The 18539-nt window shown below is 35.3% G+C and overlaps 1 protein-coding gene across 1 annotated transcript in view; it reads left to right on the forward strand.

Annotated features, from left to right (window-relative positions):
• The window catches only part of CNTNAP4 (contactin associated protein family member 4), a 146992-nt gene that overhangs the window by 16550 nt on the left and 111903 nt on the right, over nucleotides 1–18539 (forward strand). The window contains exon 3 of the mRNA XM_050330957.1: nucleotides 10357–10550. Coding sequence (XP_050186914.1) covers nucleotides 10357–10550 — 194 coding nt within the window. The remainder of the gene's footprint in view (nucleotides 1–10356; nucleotides 10551–18539) is intronic.

Here is an 18539-nt window from a genome sequence, read left to right on the forward strand (position 1 = left end):
TTACATTAAGATGCATTTTGTCTGTTCCTTAGAAAAAATTCTCTGCAATTTAAATATTATAATATTTATAGAAAGTAGAGTTGGAATGGTAGTAGCCTGCAGAAGTTGCATTGTTAAATTCATCAAGGTTTATAAGAGGAATATTATTCTTCTGAAAGCTATGGAAACTTTTCTACATGACAACTACTATGATTTATTTATTTTTACAGATATTATATAGCCTGATTCCAGTAGTTCTGCTCTCCATAATGGCTGTCATTACAAGTGAGAAGCCGTGATGCTCTGAAAAGATGGGATCTGAATATGCATAAATACACAATTTTTAGTGTGAGGAAAGCTTTTAAGTTAAACATTTTATAAATAATGCAGCTTAGTCGTGCATTAGTTATACACCAGTTGTCTTAAAGCTGATGCAAATACTAAATCCCTGAATTTCTCATTTGGCTGCTGAGGTTGGTTGATTTAGTTTCATAAACATTATAATGATATTTTTGAAAATCACAAATGAGGACTAATGTCATTATAATACTCTGAGGGAAAAAAAAAAAAAAAAAAGAGGAAGAAAAAAAAAAAGAAATCCAGATTGCTGAAAAATGAAATTTTGTTCCAGGGATGAAATTTAAGAGGGTGGAACTGTAGTTTTTCTTCATTGTTAGGTACCTTAATTAATAAATGTCCTCCAAAGTTGTATGAAACAATAATAAAACTCTGCTAATATTTAAAGCTGTACAACTTATCGTTTAAGCTTTTAACCAACAGAGTGGTTATCTTCTGATAATCAAGCCAGATGTGTTTATATTTGCTGATCATGAAATTTCATTAGTCTAGCTGAATTCTATTTTCCCTGTGTTATTTTTCCTAGTCATAACACTCATCCTCTCAGGATTTATGCCAACAAAACTGAGTCAGAATTGAAAGCTGTTTGTCCTTCTCTAATTGGAGATGTTCAAATCTCTTCTCAGTCGTGAGGGCTTACTTGCAAATTATGTGATGAAGTATTGACATCATAATCCATGAATAGAGAAAAACACAGATATTACAAAAATACACAAAATTAGAAATTTACTTGAAGAGAAATAGCATCTTACTTCTAGTTCTTTTTTTATAAGAGTTGGAATATTAAACCCTGGCAGGCAAATGATTGGTCAAATCACGGCTTTCTCAGAGCTCCACGATAAATTTCTGTTATCAACATTTTTAACATCCAAATCAGTATGGAAAAGATTATTGGAAACTAAATAAAGTGACTTTAAGAGAATTATATTAACTTTCCAGCTGAGGATCTGGCGCAATGTGTCATCTGCAGATACAAATGAATGAAGTGCTGTGTCATGTGACAGATATTGGCGTAAGTGATCTGCATGCAGGCCCATCACCACATGGAGTTGGCCAGCATTCCTGTGCTGATAGCTGCAGTAATTTATAGCCACAGTAATGAAAATAAAATAGAGATTTTGCGTTTTAAATATATGCGCTTAGAGTATTTTTGCTTGGAAACTGCAGGTGTCAATATTTGATCTGTTTGCTTTGCTGTACTGAGTGCACCATGTGTGCTGAAACGGGTGCCAAAGTCAGTGAATCAGCATTTTCCAGGCTGAAACAGGATTTCCAGAAGTACCACCATCAGAAATTGAATTATGGAGGATTGATATCAAAGCAGTGGTAAAAACAACAGGAACAAACATGTTCATGTGCTCAAAGTTACTGTCCTGCTCATTTTCTAATAGAGCATACAAACATATCCCTCTACAAAGTACAACTAGAGATGACACATCTAGTTATACATTAGAAATGGGTGATAAATTTTGAGGGTATTTAAGATTTAGTTTGATATTATTTTTCACTTTGTTGACATTCTTTTTAGAGTTTACTGGTATTGCCGTTTAACACTCTTCAAAGCAGTGTGCAAATGTTCAAGGAAAATACAAGAATATCTGAAACATTCTTCTACCCTTTTTTTTTGCAGGGCAGTTTAAAAAAAAAAAAAAAATTATTCCATACCTCTGTCAACCTACTTTTAATAAATGCCAGTATTCCCTATTAAAATGCCAGTGGTGGATTTATATTTTAGGGAGACGGGAACACAAATCATAGATGAATGTCTGGATCAGAGAAATACAATCTGGGTATACATATTTTTATGTTTTGGTGTAATTCACATCACTGAAGATTGTAGTTGGAATTAGGAAATTTAATTACATTACCCTGGAAAACATAATCAGAAACTGTGACAGTGGCAAATATTTAAAATACTCTCAGTCTTCTTGTGTCACATATACGAAGGCCAACTGATCAACACAGAATAGTTCAAGCTTGCTTTCCTTTTCTTTTAATTTTGTGACCATAGTCAGTAAAATATTGGGATAGCACATTAGCCTGAAAGGAACAGTGGTAAATGCAAACAAACCAGGTTAAATTTGGCTTCAAATTCTGTTTTTGCCTGGTTGCTTCATATCTAAATGAATGAAAGGGGAAAACAAAACAAGACAAAACAAAACAAAACAAAACAAAACAAAAACAGAAAGAAAAGAATTGAAATTTCTGCAAGTGAATGAATTGTAATTGTTCAAATGCAGAAAATATTTTTCCATGTAAAAATATTTTTTTGGCACGAAAGCTATGGCTAATTTTCACTGATAGCTGTAAATTGCAGGACAGGAGCATAATGTTGGGCAAGACCACTGAAAGGAAAACAAGGACAGGTAGTTCAGTGAAAGCAGCTGATATGTAAAGAACACATAAAAAGTTATTAGCCTGATAGAAGTTGAGTAAGTTTCTCAGACTGTGCCGAGCAATGTATTTGAGTAAGCAATAGGATTTCTTTTTTTTCATTGTAACAAATATTTATACAATAAGTATGTATTTTCCATTTCTACTCCATTTGGTTTATATTAGCTGACATCATATACAAGTAGAAATTGCATCAGTACAGAATTTTGAATGAGAATGCTGCTTAAACTCAGTGGTGTAGAAAGATGATGTAAATGAGATCTTCTTTATTTTTGTTTTCCCCAGGAAGTTTTCTATGCATCTATGAACAAAAAGAACTCCTTAGGTAAAATTTACAGTGATGAGGTGTAAACGATCCTCACTTCACTGATGGAAAACAAGAGAGAGAATGTTAAAAAACTGAAAGTAGTGACTCAAACTTTACACACAGCAGGATTTACTAATAGAACATCTTAAACCTGAATAGGCCCAGAGACCTATATAAAATTTTTTTGCTCAGACTTGGTCTTTCCAACGCACAGAAAAGATGTTGCCTAGTGTAGACCACTTGTTCATAGGGCTTTGTGGTATGCTGGTGATAAAAAAATCTGAGCCAGAAGCGGTGGCTTTGAGATGTCCTTGAATCATTGCCAATAAGTTCTTTTAATAAACTCTGTCAGTTTATCAAACTATCTCCCTTGATGTATTTACATAATGTTTAATTGAGGAGAAAAGTATTCAGAGCCTTCTGAAGATGAAATGTAAAATGGAATTCACTGACTCACTCACTTACTCAACTTAGTTACTGCTAACACGGAAGAGGGGAGGTGAAATAAAGTTGCCTACTTTGCTCTGACTCCCTGAAGCAAAGTAGATCACAGTTTGTCATTATTAATACCATTTGCTAGTGCCTTTTTGTTGCACTGATTCAAATCCAAAATGTCTCTGACACATCTCTTGACATAGTAACTGCTATTTGTCACAAATTATTATTAAAACTAATACTCGTTTTATAATACCTGTCACAATTTTGAAAGTTAAGTTCCTTATATATTAAATATTCTGACATTTGAAAAAATAAATGCAATTGCTCCTTCTCTCCAAAGATTATAACTTTCTTTTTCATTGATACTGAGTTTCAGAAGACCTTAAAATTAAGTTAGCCCTTCCTACAGGATTAAGCTTGCTCTCCCTTTGAGGCCACTGAAGCAGCTGCTAAACCAACCTCCCTTAGAAAATTCTGTCTGAAACATTCATATAGCTCTCTTTCTGTTCTACCTAACTCAAAATTTGCTGATTTTTTTTTGAGTAGTTCTGGTTTCCATTGAGGAAGTTCTGTATGCCTATGCATACCTACGAAATACTGCTCAAAAAAACTACATCTTTCCTACATGGATAAATCAAAAAGTAGCTACTATTTCTATACATATTTCTGGAAATTTTTCAGGTAAATTCCTCTCATTCTTCAAATTTTAAGAGGTAAGAATTCTTCACTCATTTCCTGACCACAAAAGTAACTTACTTTAGCTTTCAGAATTGGATAGCATTTGTGGGACTTTTCAGTCTTTATTCAAATAGTACATCTCAGTATATATTCCTGTGAGTGAGAAGTACTGATATTAGGCCCTCATAAATGCCTCTCTTTGTTGTTCTTTCATAACATTTTCTCAAACCCAGCCAAGAGCTCTCCCAATAACCCAGAAAATGATGGCCTGTCTGCTCAGAAAGGAGGGGTGGTGCTGAAGATCTTCAGAGTTTATATAGTCCGAGAAATCTGACCTGTTGTAATACAGGGAGATATCCCCCTTTCCAAAAGGGGAAATCTTGTTTTTGGTTCCTTGAAATACATCTGAGATTTCAATCTCTCACTGAGACTTTATTTTCTGTGTTGAGCTTCACTCATCTCCTTTAGTTCATATCACAGGAGGATAAGATTGGAAAACAGCTAAGAATCTGTACATAAAGCTGTATTATACAAGAGTGTTTCTTGGTTTTACCAGTTCATCTTAATAGTTAGGACACCTTCAGCTAGTACCTGGTTTCCTAGATACGACTCACATTATTTAAAATAGATGGGAAATTGCAAAGAATATTCAGGTTTGAGACAGACTGGTCTTGCCATTCTTCAGAAAGAGAGTAACCCTGCTTCTCTGTCCATAAATGATGTCTTTGGAAAATATGGTAGAGCTCAGTCTGTGTTACCTGCACAGACAGAACATCTTGCTACAGATCAAAGGCAAAAGATGAAGCAGCTCTCATAAAACGTGGTAGAAAATTACCATACAGAAGTTTTATATATGAAGCAGTGACTGCAGAACTTCTGATATAGCTGTCCTTCTCTGCCTCTTTCCATCTGTGTTAAAAAAATTATTCTGTGTCCAGTATTTCGTATTCATAGCTCAAGGTCTGTCATCTCTTCTCAGTTTTACTTTCCATGGTTTATCCCTGGTTTCAAATTTCAAGGCTTATGTCCACCTTTTATCACTGAAATAGGACTCAGAACAACATTGCTGTGATGGCTTTTGTATAGCCTTTCTGAAAAACTGGATAAGTTGTGATTTACACTGATTGACATCTTTGGCAATTTAGATTCTTCCTGATAATTACTTTTCTTGGAGTTTGCTGGGCTTACAGATGTGAGTTTCTACATGCATGAACTCTATTTCTTGAACTGCCTTATTTAAGCATAGGAGAACTAAAATCTAAAGAACCAGGGTTTGATTCAAGCAGTACTGTTACTCCAGACACTTTTTTAAGGGGCCAAGGGAGCTGTCACCTGGTAGCAATACATCAGCACCATCTATCAGACATTGTCCCCCTCTCCCTGCCCTTGACATCACTCAATAAACTCACAGAGAACAAAACCCTTGAACTGTTTATCTGAGTATAAACCTGCAGTTTTGTAGTTCTCGATTTATGAAAGAGGATGCCTTTGCTTTTCAGCTTAAGAAATGAAATAACTTCGTATTTTGGTACTTTAGGGGGGTTTGAATGCTGTGAAACACTTCATTTGACTTTTTAGAGCCTTGGAAGCCTCAGTTGTCAAATATTCGCATGAAGAAAATCTGCTTTGTAATAAGTAGAGGCAAATTCATCCCTGGTGCAGCTTTATTGACTTGAAATTAAAACCAGCTTCTGTTAAATGATCCATATGGGAAATACACAGCTTGATTAATCAAAAGAGAGCATCCTTTCCTGTGTGTGTGTAGTTTTAAACCTGGACTTCTACTAGCACGCATTGCTTAGACTTACAGCAATTAAATATGCAAAAAATTGACTCATTTTGAAAGTGGCTTCAGTGGTGGTGCTGATATAATGAACTGCCTGTGATGGAGCAGGTGTGAAGGCACTTTATGAGGGTGAACTGCTTTGTGCTTTGCATAACAGCATAGGCAGTGGTAGTTACAGAGCAGGAGAAGCAAAAAGTGGGGTGCCATTCATGCAAAGAGGAATTCTTCAAATCACTTTCTACTCTGTGTAGTTCAGAGCCTTTGTAATGAAGCAAAAGGAGCCTGGCAGCCTGATAACCACAGAGAACCAGGTTGAAAAGCTTAAGTATTATGCAATACATTTTCTGCCAGAAAGGTTAAGTTTTATACCTCATATAGCAGTCCAAATCCAGAGTAGCAATACTCAGGTATTTTCTGTCGAGGATTTGAATTTTTGGACCTTTTCCTCCGCCATTTTTAGTTTTGCTCCTTTTCGTACTTGCTAATCTTAATGATTTTTTTTTTTTTCTATTTTCATGGTCACCCCAGTCAAACTAAGGAATTACAAAAACGCATGCCCTTTAAACACATATCCTAGCAGACAAGAGACAGAATAATGAAATAATACCCACTGAGTGTTTATTCATGATCTGGGAGAAGGCAGAAGATATTTAACCTCCAGAAGCAAGGAAAATAATATAATAGAATTTAAACTACATATGAAGTGCATAAGAGTGGAAGTCTAGAAATACAGTCTACCTGAAGGAAAGTAGGTTGTCTCCTGTAAATTTAGTGCCAACATCCAGGATAGCTTACATTCAGCAATCTTGTTTATAGTTTGACAGTTGAAGTGACTAACAAATTGTTGACTAATGAATAACACCTTCTGGTACAACTTCTGCTGAAAAGCATTTCGCACTGCTGTGAGAAAACTCCCAATATATTGTCACTTAACTGACTTGAAAGTAAACATTATAATGTTGTAGAAACATTGATCAAGAATAATGTAAATTTATAGGCAAAATTTGGAAAAACAAAAGATGCGTCATTGCTTCGGTTTTAAAACTAATCAATTTTAATGTGTTAAAAATATCAAAATACTAGGAAATTTTTTCATCATTTAATAATCAGTTACTTTGTGAATATCACATAAAATGAAAGAGTATAAGGCTGCTAAATGCATTCAGTTAGTTAGTGTACTTTAAAGAGAATTACACCATATGTGTAGAAATATGTTTTACAAGCATGGGTATTTAAAAATTAAAACAGGAATAATAAATGAAAACATTTTATGTATTAACTGTGTGTTCAACTTCAAGTCAGCATGTTCTTCATGAAAAGTAAGTCTTCAATGCTTGTGGGTTTAAATAGGAACCAAGCATGAAACTTGCATGCTTTGCCAGCTTGATTGTAGTTTTTTGGTATGGTGCATTCAAATAACCTCAATATTGGCAAGAAACAGTGGAAAATAGAGGGTTAAACACCTATTGAGACAAAGTTCAAAAAAAAAAAGCAACTCTAGATACAGGTTGTCTCCCCTGAGAAAATTATTTTTCTGATTTGCTGTTAGTTCACAACAAAAGATATTTTATTAGTAACTGTTAGAACATACATTCAGTAATTAAAAAAAGTGTGTGCCTTACATAAATTACACTGTCAAAAAGAAAAGTTAGAGAGTTACAGTGAAGAATTCAAAGTCAATTATTCAGTAAGTTTAGGGATGACAAAATTAGGTTCCTGTAAATCTTAGTGCAATCTCTGTGTGTTCATGCATTTTGGCAGAGTCCTGATGAACATACGAGTATGATGTTGTACTCTGGATTTATTTACATCCCCACAGAGTGTCTTTAGGAACTTTCCAGATCTCCCCAGAAACACCCACGCCTTGGATCCTTTTGACATCTGCTGTGCAACCAGCTTCTGTGGATCAGCATGCCCAGATGCCAGTCACAGCAAAAAGGGACTGCAGTTTGGTACACTCATCAGTCTTGCTGCAAGGACAGGACACGCTGTAAAACAGATGATAAAGTGCTGGGTGAGGAGCTAACATGCTCTACTAGTGTTTCCCGCAGGACTGGGCACATATTTCATCTCTGGGATGGTGCAGTGGCAGTGATGTGCTGGGAGGACAGCTGGCTGCTGGACAGTCAGACGAGAGAGCTCCCGAGGAGCCTTTGACAGATGAAAGCATCGTGTGAACCAGAGTGTTGCAGTGCTTCAGCAAACGTGTTGCAGCTCCTGAGTGGTGATCCGGGCTGTGGATTCACTTTGTTGGAGGAATCACACTGCTTTTGCTCTGTGGTTATTCTGTGTGGGTCTTCTGTTGCATTGGTCACTGGAGGGCTGACACATGGCCTCTGGGACTGCATCTTTACAGTATCCCTCAAATCAGCTAGCATTAGCTGGCATTAGAACGCTGTGTATCTGTGTTCCTTTCTCTTCTTTCTAAGGAATGTAGTGCAGTGTGCTGTGGCCTGCCTGATGGCGCCAAAGCTTCTGGAAAATACAGTACTAAAGACAGGAGTATCTCCCTCAGGCTGGCAGCAAGAAGTGCTGCCATAAAAGGCTGCTTTTCAGGCATTTTCTACTTACATCTTTATTTACATCCTTATAACTTCAATCACTCCATCCTGAATAAAGTTCTGCAGTCACCGAGTGGAAACGTTTTTTGGCAGAAGGGATTTGAAAATCATGTGCTCGGCTCAGCCTGCCAGAGCACTCCTGTTGACTAGAATACAACCCTGCCTTCCAAGTGGAAAGTTCAAAATTGTCACCAAGCTTACCCCAGTGACACAGCACTCTGAGAAGGCTTTGGGTACCACGGCACTGCCGGGTGATGCTGTGTCTGCAAGTGTTGGTGTGTGAACTAAGGACCAGGTAGCTGAGCTGGGCTGGCCTTACGTGGCGTGTGCCACAGGTACAGCAAGTGCTGTGAGTGTGAACTGCCCTGCTCCTGGGTGCAAAGTTCCTTGTTTAGCCTCCCGTGCTGGCTGTTCACAAAGTTTTCCTGATTCATACTGCCACTCTGCTCTGCACAGGCGCTAAAAGACGAAATGATGTGGGCGTAAAGATAAGGCTTTGGAGTCTGCAAGAGAGCAGTCAAGGTAGAGCCACTGAAATCACACATTTACACAGAATTCTAAATCCTGATTTAGATAAAGAGGAAAACAAATATTAAAAAATCTACATGGTATTTAACTCCACCCATAGTTTTAATTCCATTATGCTTTAATTAGCTCATAAATGTGCTGACAAAGATATTTTGCATGCATGGAACTGTATGGATTACTTTCATTATTTCCATTTACTTTGCCCTGTAGAATGAACCTCACTTTTTGTGGTTTATGAACACTCATGTGATTTCCCAGCATTCTGTATTTAAATGACAGGTTTCATCCCTAAGTAAAAATTCTTTTTTCTTTTCTATTCTTTTATTTTTCCTGTAGTAGATAATGTTAAGAACTTGACTCATGACTCTGAACAGAATTAAACCATATGTGTTATTTTACTTGTGAATTTCTCTACCTCTTGAAACCTATTCAAGCATAAGATTGGGTTGCAACTATTTCTGCATTAGACAGTGTTTAGTGATTGTTGTGGGAACTAGATATATCTGTTCTTGTTCTGTGTATGCATGCTTTAAGAACTTTTCAAGGTGCCTTTTGTGTTTATCTGTGTTAGATCTAAATCTGTACTTACGAAATGGTGCTTTTATAATTTCTGTCACACTGTTCTCTAACAAAACTCACCAGATGTGTCTAAATACTTGCAGATTTTGCAAAGCAGTTTCATAAACCAACGTTTTTTTCTCATGAGATTGTTTGAGACCTACCATCCCCTCTGCCGCCCAGCTTTACAGATAAGCTAGTAGCATGATCTGAATAAATAAAAGCAAACAAAGGAAGACACGGGAACACTGAATTGATATGATGTCTTTCTTCCTTCCAGCATGTCTTTCTGTCTGCATAAAGTACAATTGAGATGTACGAAATAAAAAGACAAAGTTCAGAATTTTTGACTTGAAGAGTCTAATTGGTTAAAAATTACTCTGTAAAATTCATTACAGAATTTAGAGAGAGAAAAAAAAGGATGTGAATGAATTCACAATGGTCTCACTTGTTGCATTTGGTTACAAATATCAAGTAATCTGTATAAAGTTTTATAATACTTGCAAAATAACACCAATACAGTTTTGGTGCAACTGTATCTTAAATTGGAATCATAGAATCATAGAATAATTTGAGTTGGAAAGGACCTTTAAAGATCATCCAGTTTCAAATCACTACCTTGGACAAGGACATCTTTCATTACGTCGGGTTGCTCAAATAAACTAATTCATTTTTGCAAGTTTTGTGTTATATACACATATATATACAAGTTTTGTGCTAAAATCCTTATTTTTAGGAATACATTTCACTCCTTTTAATTTCTTTTTAAGGTGCTGGTGGCTGGTCTCCACTTGTGTCCAATAAATATCAATGGCTTCAGATTGATCTCGGTGAAAGAACTGAAATTACTGCAGTTGCTACTCAAGGTGGTTACGGGAGCTCAGACTGGGTGACGAGTTACCTTCTGATGTTCAGTGACAGTGGACGGAACTGGAAGCAGTATCGTCAGGAAGAAAGCATTTGGGTATGTTCTTTCAATAATGAGAATTAAGTACATCATTGAAAATCTAAGCAAGGCAGTGGGATATGAAGAGCTGCACCTGAAGTGTGTAGGTAAATCAATATAAAAAGTAATTTAGCTTTTGAAAGATGAAAGGCTGTAAAAAGCAAACAAACATCAAAAATCTAGGCATAGCAATGCTCCATTCAGACAGAAGGTGTTATTTTGAGGACTGAAAACGTACTGCAAAATCTCTTTTGTCTTGCTGTTTATGGCAAAGCTCTTTTCCCTAAAGTGTTGATCCCATTGCATGAAACTTGGCTTTTTAATTAGGGGAAGGAAACCAAACCAAAAAAAACATTTGCTTTATTTTTTCTGGAACATTAAATCTAATTGTAAGAGTAAAATGAAACAACACAAAGAAATCAAAATCTTAACCTAGCAAATCCTAGTTTATTTAAAAAAAAAAAAAGCAAGCAATATTTAATTTTTGGTCATCAAATTCAGAGCCTGGTTTCTGATTCTCGAACACATTTATCTCTGATTATCTTTGTGGCTCCAATAATAATTAATAAGCCTGGCAAAGCTCATCATCTATTTGAGTGAATTTTAATGAAAACAAAGGTTAAACTACACCAGAGAGATGATGTCCAAAATCTACATGAAAAAGTGGACTATATGGTTGTATATATGTTGATCCTGAATGATTAGCAGCTAGGACTAAAGAAAGAGCATTGCAACTTTTGGTATGTTATTTTATCCTTTCAAGTTAATTCTGTTCTTTTGTCCGTATGTAGAGCTGATTAATTCCTAAATTTTTCTAAGCCTTAGACTTCAGTTTTTTCTCGCTGCAGTTAAACATTATGTTAATATGTATTTCATTTTATGCATTTTAATTTTGTTGACTTTTAATTCAAAATGTTCTAGTCACTCTTATTGTCAAAACCCATCTATGGTATAATGAGATTATCCAGTCTTTTATTTGTTGCATAATTATCCTTCTTTTTGAATTTGCTACGTACTTCTGCTTCAGATTGTGTTTTCATAACAAAGAGAAATAAATGAGTTTCTAATCCATATGGCTGTGGGGAGTGAGAAAAGAAAATCAATCTTCCAAATGATAAATGAGCATAAGCTGCTACAATATTGTCTTTGCTCGTCTTAAAACAGACTGATAATACATATCTGAGAGGTAGAGCAGCTTCATCTCTTCAGAGAGGGCTCTTTTGAAATCCCATATTGGTATTGCAAACAGTGATGTAGATAGTTATTTCTTGAATATTGCCACCAGTAAAATACCAAATACAAGTTCTGAAAAAAAGTTAAATGCTGATGCAGACTCTGGATAAGGAGGTTGTTAGATCTGTAGAGGGGAAGAGCAGAGCTTCAATTCCATTATCTGAAACTTAATAAAAAATGATTATTGCAATGATTGCAATGCAGATTGAAAGTATGGCTTGCAGGCAGTGATGCATAATTCAAGGATGGAAACCATCAAATTCAGGGATGGTCTATTGATCTTTTGTATGTATCTTTATTTAGGAGTTCTGCTTCTGGGAAAATAAATTTTCTCTTTTCTAAACCAATTCATAGACATAGCCTTGGAGTGAAACTCTTAAATCTCTATTTATTTTATAGATTTCCTCTGACTGTTACCTCTGTAAGCTGTCTTTGTAAACGAAGGGCTCATTTTCATTATGGGCAAGAACATCCCACCTTTTATGATACTTGCTGCATTACTGTGTTATTTCTACCCTGTTTTTAATGGAGTCATTGCCCTGTTACAAGGTTGCTCAGAACAAGTACTGTTTTTGGTTGTTTTGTTGTTGTTGTCGTTTTTAAACTACTTTGTATTAGAAGGAGGGACAATGTCTAGTTTTGAGGGCCATGTATTGAAATCTTCACTAGGTAAGGATTTGCACCCTGTAACCATTCTTTCTAGACTTCAGTAGGAAAGATACTTCTCTTTTCTGCAAATTCACACCTCCTTAGTTTTTTTTGTTTTTCCTTTCAGATATTAGCTTTGAATTGTCTTTGTGTCCTTATGGTTTATTTTAAGGTTCTGAAGCTCCTGCCATCAGTACAGCTATAAAACTTTTTTCATTCACTGTAAAAACTGAGGTGAAAGAGGACTATCTAGACATCTACAGATGATCTAGTTATAAAAACTCTCTTTATAGCCAGTGGAAAGGGCATTGTTTTCTCTGAGACTGGTTCCTTTGACCTCAGGTGTCTCTGTTAGTTTGAAATGAGCCACGTAGAACTGTATCACCCTCCCCCACCCATAAAACACTTCACTGCCTGTTGGTGCTGAATTTGGGTGGAGATACTCTCAAGTTAGGTGAGATTAACCTCTCTCCCCTCTTGTGTCTTCTAAATATGATTTGTTTCCACTTCTCTGTATATTGGGAACTGGTTAAGAAGGAATCATGGTGACTGTAGTCTTTACTCATGCAATACATCTTGGTCTTATTCTTCTCACTGTCAGTTTATTGGTGACTTAAATGAGTGCCTTATTGCTACTTCATAACTGTTTGGAGTTCTTCTTTTATGTAGATTTTATTTATTGCTTAACATCCTTTAAATACCAAAGAGTTTTTGAAAGACTAACCCCATTACACTTATTTCCTAGAACAGCTGTCACTGTAGGTTAGGTATTGTTAAGTGAAGTTAGGTATAGGTTTTAAAACAGAGGTTTTCTTATTTCTTCAATGCATTTTGTTGAAAGGAAAAGATTTCTGTCCAAAAATATGTATTTTAACACTAATAAAAAATATTTCATTTGAGAATTATGTCTTGACCAAAACTGTACCAACTCTTAAAAGATGTAAATATTGACCCTAGTAAGAGCTGCCTGAAAAATGTTACAATAAATATCAGAAACAGTGCAGAAAATAATTAGGAGTTAACTTTTAAAAGTCAGTAATAGTCATATCATTGAAGACAGAAATCTTTTCTTTTGATAATTATTAGTTCAATCTTGGAAAGAAATCAGTTCAAGTTAATTTTAGATTTTCTTTAATTTTACCAAAAAATATGAAAGTGCTTGAACAAGGGATGTTTTGTTCATTTATGTTCTTCATACTACTTCTTTTTTTTTTTTTTTTTTTATTATTCCTTAGGATGCAGTTTCAGATACAGTGAAGCCCAAATTCCCAAACCCACTTTTTTCCACAGTTCTTTTTCTCTCCTCTTCCTATTTATTTATCTTCTTGTATATTACATCACTGGATTCTTTTCCTCTGGAAATGACAACTCTTTTGCCTTCTCTTCTTTCAGACTGCAGGAGGTGTGCAGGAAAACATCAAAAAAAAGTGTACACTCAGCTTAAATTTTGGTCAAGAATTGCTAAGAAACTTTTTAAGCCTTTAAATAGTACCTTTAACAGAGGTGCTCCTTCATTCTTCCTAGTAATTCATATTCTAGATATCATCATCTGTATTTTATCTGTGAAGAACCTTATATTGTAATTGATATTTATTGTTTTGGGTTTATGTTTATTTTTGGTATTTTGATATTTGGGTTTATGTTTATTGATCCTTTTAACTGGTGTAGTTTCCTATTTTAACTACATTTGTAGTTTTATATCACAAAGGTTTTTGCGTTGTGTACTCTCTCCTTAACACTACTAATTGCTCTCCTCTTAAAAGGAGGGTAGTAAGGTAACAGAGATTATATTCTGTGTAATTTTAAAAAGGAGAAGTTAAGAGGGGAAAGAAGCAGAGCAATTCACAGTTCGAACAGCAAGTTTTCCATCGCTAATAATTTAAGCGAAAACCTGAGTGGTCTAGCTTATGGAGAAATGCATCATGATGTTACTCATTAGCAGGAGGTTTGAAGAAGAAAAGAAATGTAATTTCTCTGATTTAGTGTTGAGTGTTTCTTCTCTGATACAGCTAGGAAAATGTACTTCAGTTCAGGCTTCAGTTTTGTGGGTTTTGGTTTTATTGTTGTTTTTCCTGCAAGAATAATTATTTACCCATTCCACAACTGGAATCAAGTTTTCAGTTTCATTTGTTTTGAATATTCTTTTTAAAATTTATATCTAAAGCAGCGAAATTAACACTAATATTTACACAAAATTATATGAAATTTTGGGGGAATTATAACCATTTTTATAACTTCTCTTTAAAAAGGCAAGCTTCTTTGTCTCTGTATTTTCTTACATGTATTTGAGTTATGAGGTCTATTTTCTGTTTTATTTAAATTAAGTTAAAGCTGGAAGTTCGTTTTATCATAGGTTCCTCAGTCCTGTGACTTTACATAGAAGTAGTTTTACTCCCAGTAACTATTCTAATAGTATGTAATATAATTTCATGAATGTTGAAGGATTTTTTTGTGGATGCATTGCTACTCATACTCACAGCTCCCTTTTTTAAAGGATTTGGCACATCAGAGTTTGTTGGAAACTTCCCATGATGTAAAATAATTCAGAATTATGGAAATTTAGAGGTTAGGAAATGCTGAATCACAAGTGTTCTGTGATAGTCACAGTATGTGATTCAAGAGCGTGGAGCTGCTTCGCTGGTTTTTTTTGAAACTGGTGACTCTTCCTTAGCCTTAATGATTCGTGTGTGCCAGATCCTCCTCCTTGGAGAAATGTCAGAGTCACCATTCTTGATCATAACCTGCTTCACTTTAAAAGCAGAAGGCTGACTGTATATGTTACTTTTCTGGACTTCTGCTGATTACTTTTTGAGGGAAAAAAAAAAATTTCTGTTGATTCCTTTTGCCATCCCAGGCATAGACAATTTCAGTGGGTGCTCTATCACTACGTTTTCCATACATGCACTCTCCAAGGGTTGTGACTCAGGTTTGCAGACTGGCCTGACACTTTTTCTGTTGTTACTCACAGAAAATAGAGAACCTCTTTATCTAAGAATTAAAGTAGGGCATATAGTGATGAGTTCAACACAGCTGGTTCTGATGTGCTGATATTTGCCATAGTTTATTCATCATTCACTTCTCTGGTATTTTCAGCCAAAAAAAATTGGAATAGAACAGTTTTAACTACTTGACTCAATTTTATAACTTGGGGATGTACAACCTACCCACAACTGATCTCTGTCTTTCTGCAACATCCTCGAAGAGAAAATCATCACTGAGTCTGTCAGATTGAATAGTTTATATGTTAAAACTCCAAAGCTTACCACTATGTTAAAAGTGTCTCAGAATATATTTTTACACCTTCAATTTTTTAAATCTTCCCTCTAAAGGACAGCAAAATAAAAGACAAGCAACCTGTACATTAATTTATCACATACAGTAAAAATCCTCTGCTGTGTGTTTAAAAATAAATAAATTAAAAAATGACTGTATATCCTAGTTTTGAAAATATAAGATAAACATCAGAAAGTTTTGGTTTAGAAATACTCTATTTCAAAATTAATTTTTAAAATAACAGTAGGAACAGTCATGACATGGCAATTGTCCAAAACCAAATATACAAATCTCATACACAAAACCAAGAGTCACTGACTAGAAGGGTGGGAATCAGGAAAACAGTAATGAAAAGTGGTGATTATCAAAATCCATGCATAGCAGAGGTAAATTATACTAAACACAAATCTAAAATCCCATCTGAGATAAGAAAGACAGGGTTCACTGAAAAAAGGTTGGATACTGAAGCATTTCTTGAATGCAGATGTCTGAAATATTTGCTTGCTTTGTTATTTAACTTGACATGAGGAGGAGAATACAGACAGGTGAAGAATTATTAACTAATAATTTGTTCAATTAATGTTGGAATTTGCCTGTTGGAATGTGATTTACACAAATGAATTTGTCATTTTCAATGGTGTTTGTCATTGTCATTTTAGAATGGTGTTTTTATGAATAGTTCATGATTTTTATTCAGCTTGCTACAATAATCAGGGACATATCCTGCTCAGTTTTCAGTATGTACACAGATCTCAACAATATGTTGAAATTCCCTAACTAAGTAACCAAAAGTCTTCAGATCAGAGTTTTCTGAGTAAATGCTCAGAATAATGAATTTGAAATTAATTTTTCAGAAGAATTCTGTGCTGATTTCATTACACTATTCTGAATATAGTTACAGTACCCCATGAACTGGTAAATTTTGGAAGGGAAAACAATTGAGATATGAAAATGGTTAAATAATTTAATTTTAAAAAGGATTGTGAGTTATCAGTTTTAACATCTTTGCAGTTCTAAGGGAAATTGAATTCAAACCTTTCAGTACTGTCAGTGTCCTGGATGTTTCTAGTATCATGTGATGTCTTGTCCTTCCTCTTTAGTTCTAGAGTAGATGCTTATCCTTTCTAATTGCCAGAAATAGTACTCTGAGCAACAATTTCAAAGCCATTTGCTTGCCATGTAAAATGCTACAGAATGAAAAAACAAGACCTGACCTCTTTGTCTTCCTTGCAACAGAGACAATGTTTTCTTGTATGAGCGTGTGTGCATCCACCCCCAAAAATTCGGGGATATTCCATTGTGGAAAACCAACCGATACAGATTCTAATGAAGAGAATTTGCCTATGAGTAAATCTTATCTATCTCTATCATTGAGGAAAATACAGGTAGGTGTTGTCACAGCATCGTTTAGGCAGGAAAAGCCCTCTGAGATCGTGGGGTCCAACCATGAACCCAGCACTGACACCTTCACCACTGAGCAATGCCTGCAATGCCACCTGGATGTCTTTCAGACACTTCCAGGTATGATGACTGGGAAGCCTGTTCCAAGTGCTTGACAACCCCTTCAGTGAAGAATTTTTTTCCTAATATCCAATTTAAATCTCCTCTGGTGCAACTTGAGGCTTTTTCCTCTTGTCCTGACTAAGGGGGCTCAGTGAGTGGAGAAAAACCTTGGGGAATGCAGGAAGAGGCAGAAAAAATAAAATAAAGGAGGAAAATACTCTAGCTTGGGGTAAAGGGAGATGGAAGGGAAGAATGAAAAGTGAAGAAAATCGGAGGCACGTGGAACCTCAGATGGAATAATACAGGCATGGGTCTACTGTGCAGAGCATTTTGTCAAACTGTTTGAATGTGTAAGCTTCCATTTATGATGAGGACATTTTGATGTTTTTTTTAGAACATTAAATTTCTGAACTTAATTTCTAAGCGTTTGGAATTATGTATCCACTTCTGTACAAAAAGCACTCTGACCATGTTGCTATTTTTAGACACTTAAATGGCAATCTAATAAGGCTAATTTAGCAGTCACAATGATTAATGTTCTGTATAAAATAACTTACAGTAGGTGAACAGATGAATGCATGCATCAAGGTTAACCTGTCCCAGAATATTTAATATAAGCTAAAAGGAAAGGATAGGGGATTGAAATATCAGCAAAAAATACAGTGATTTAAATAAAACCTGTATTAATTGTGTGGGTAAGCATTTAATGAATTATTAATGTCAAAACAGGTGCAATATCTATTATCACTACAGGTCTTTTGGCAGACCATGTGTAGGAAAAAGAAGTTACAAATGCACACACAGAGTTAAAAAAAGCATATTTAGCTAAGGACAGCAAGGTGCCTTGAAAGTACACAAGTCCAGCAGCATGCATCAGTAAATATTCCTTGTAATTATTCAGTCAGAGGTTATTTTAAATGTATGTTGCAGTCATTAAATTAATAGGGGCTTTGGGAAACAAATGTAAATATGTTGGGATGATACTTTGTTATTTTAAACACTGCTGCAAGTCAACTAATTACTGTGTACTGGAGTTGGTTTCTGGGGCTGATCTGGATCAGAACTGTTTTTTTTTTCTGACTGTTTCCTGCTGCATCATAAGCAAGACAAAAGCAACTGCAGGTTTCTGTGTTTGTAGAAACCACAGGTAGCCAGTTCATTGCTTCTGCCTTCTCTGCATGTTTAGTTAGTGAGTTTGTGCTATAAGAGCCCGAGAATGACTAATATGCACGCTTCTAACACACAGAAGTCTTGCAAATGGCAGTGCTATTATCTTGGGTTGTTTTTGTTAAATATCAATAGTGCTTTTTCGTGAAGGTAATTATTTTCTTTAGACCTCTGTTTATCTGT

This window comes from Myiozetetes cayanensis, unplaced genomic scaffold (assembly GCF_022539395.1).
Source record: "Myiozetetes cayanensis isolate MyiCay16 unplaced genomic scaffold, myiCay2020 scf46, whole genome shotgun sequence".
Taxonomy (NCBI): domain Eukaryota; kingdom Metazoa; phylum Chordata; class Aves; order Passeriformes; family Tyrannidae; genus Myiozetetes; species Myiozetetes cayanensis.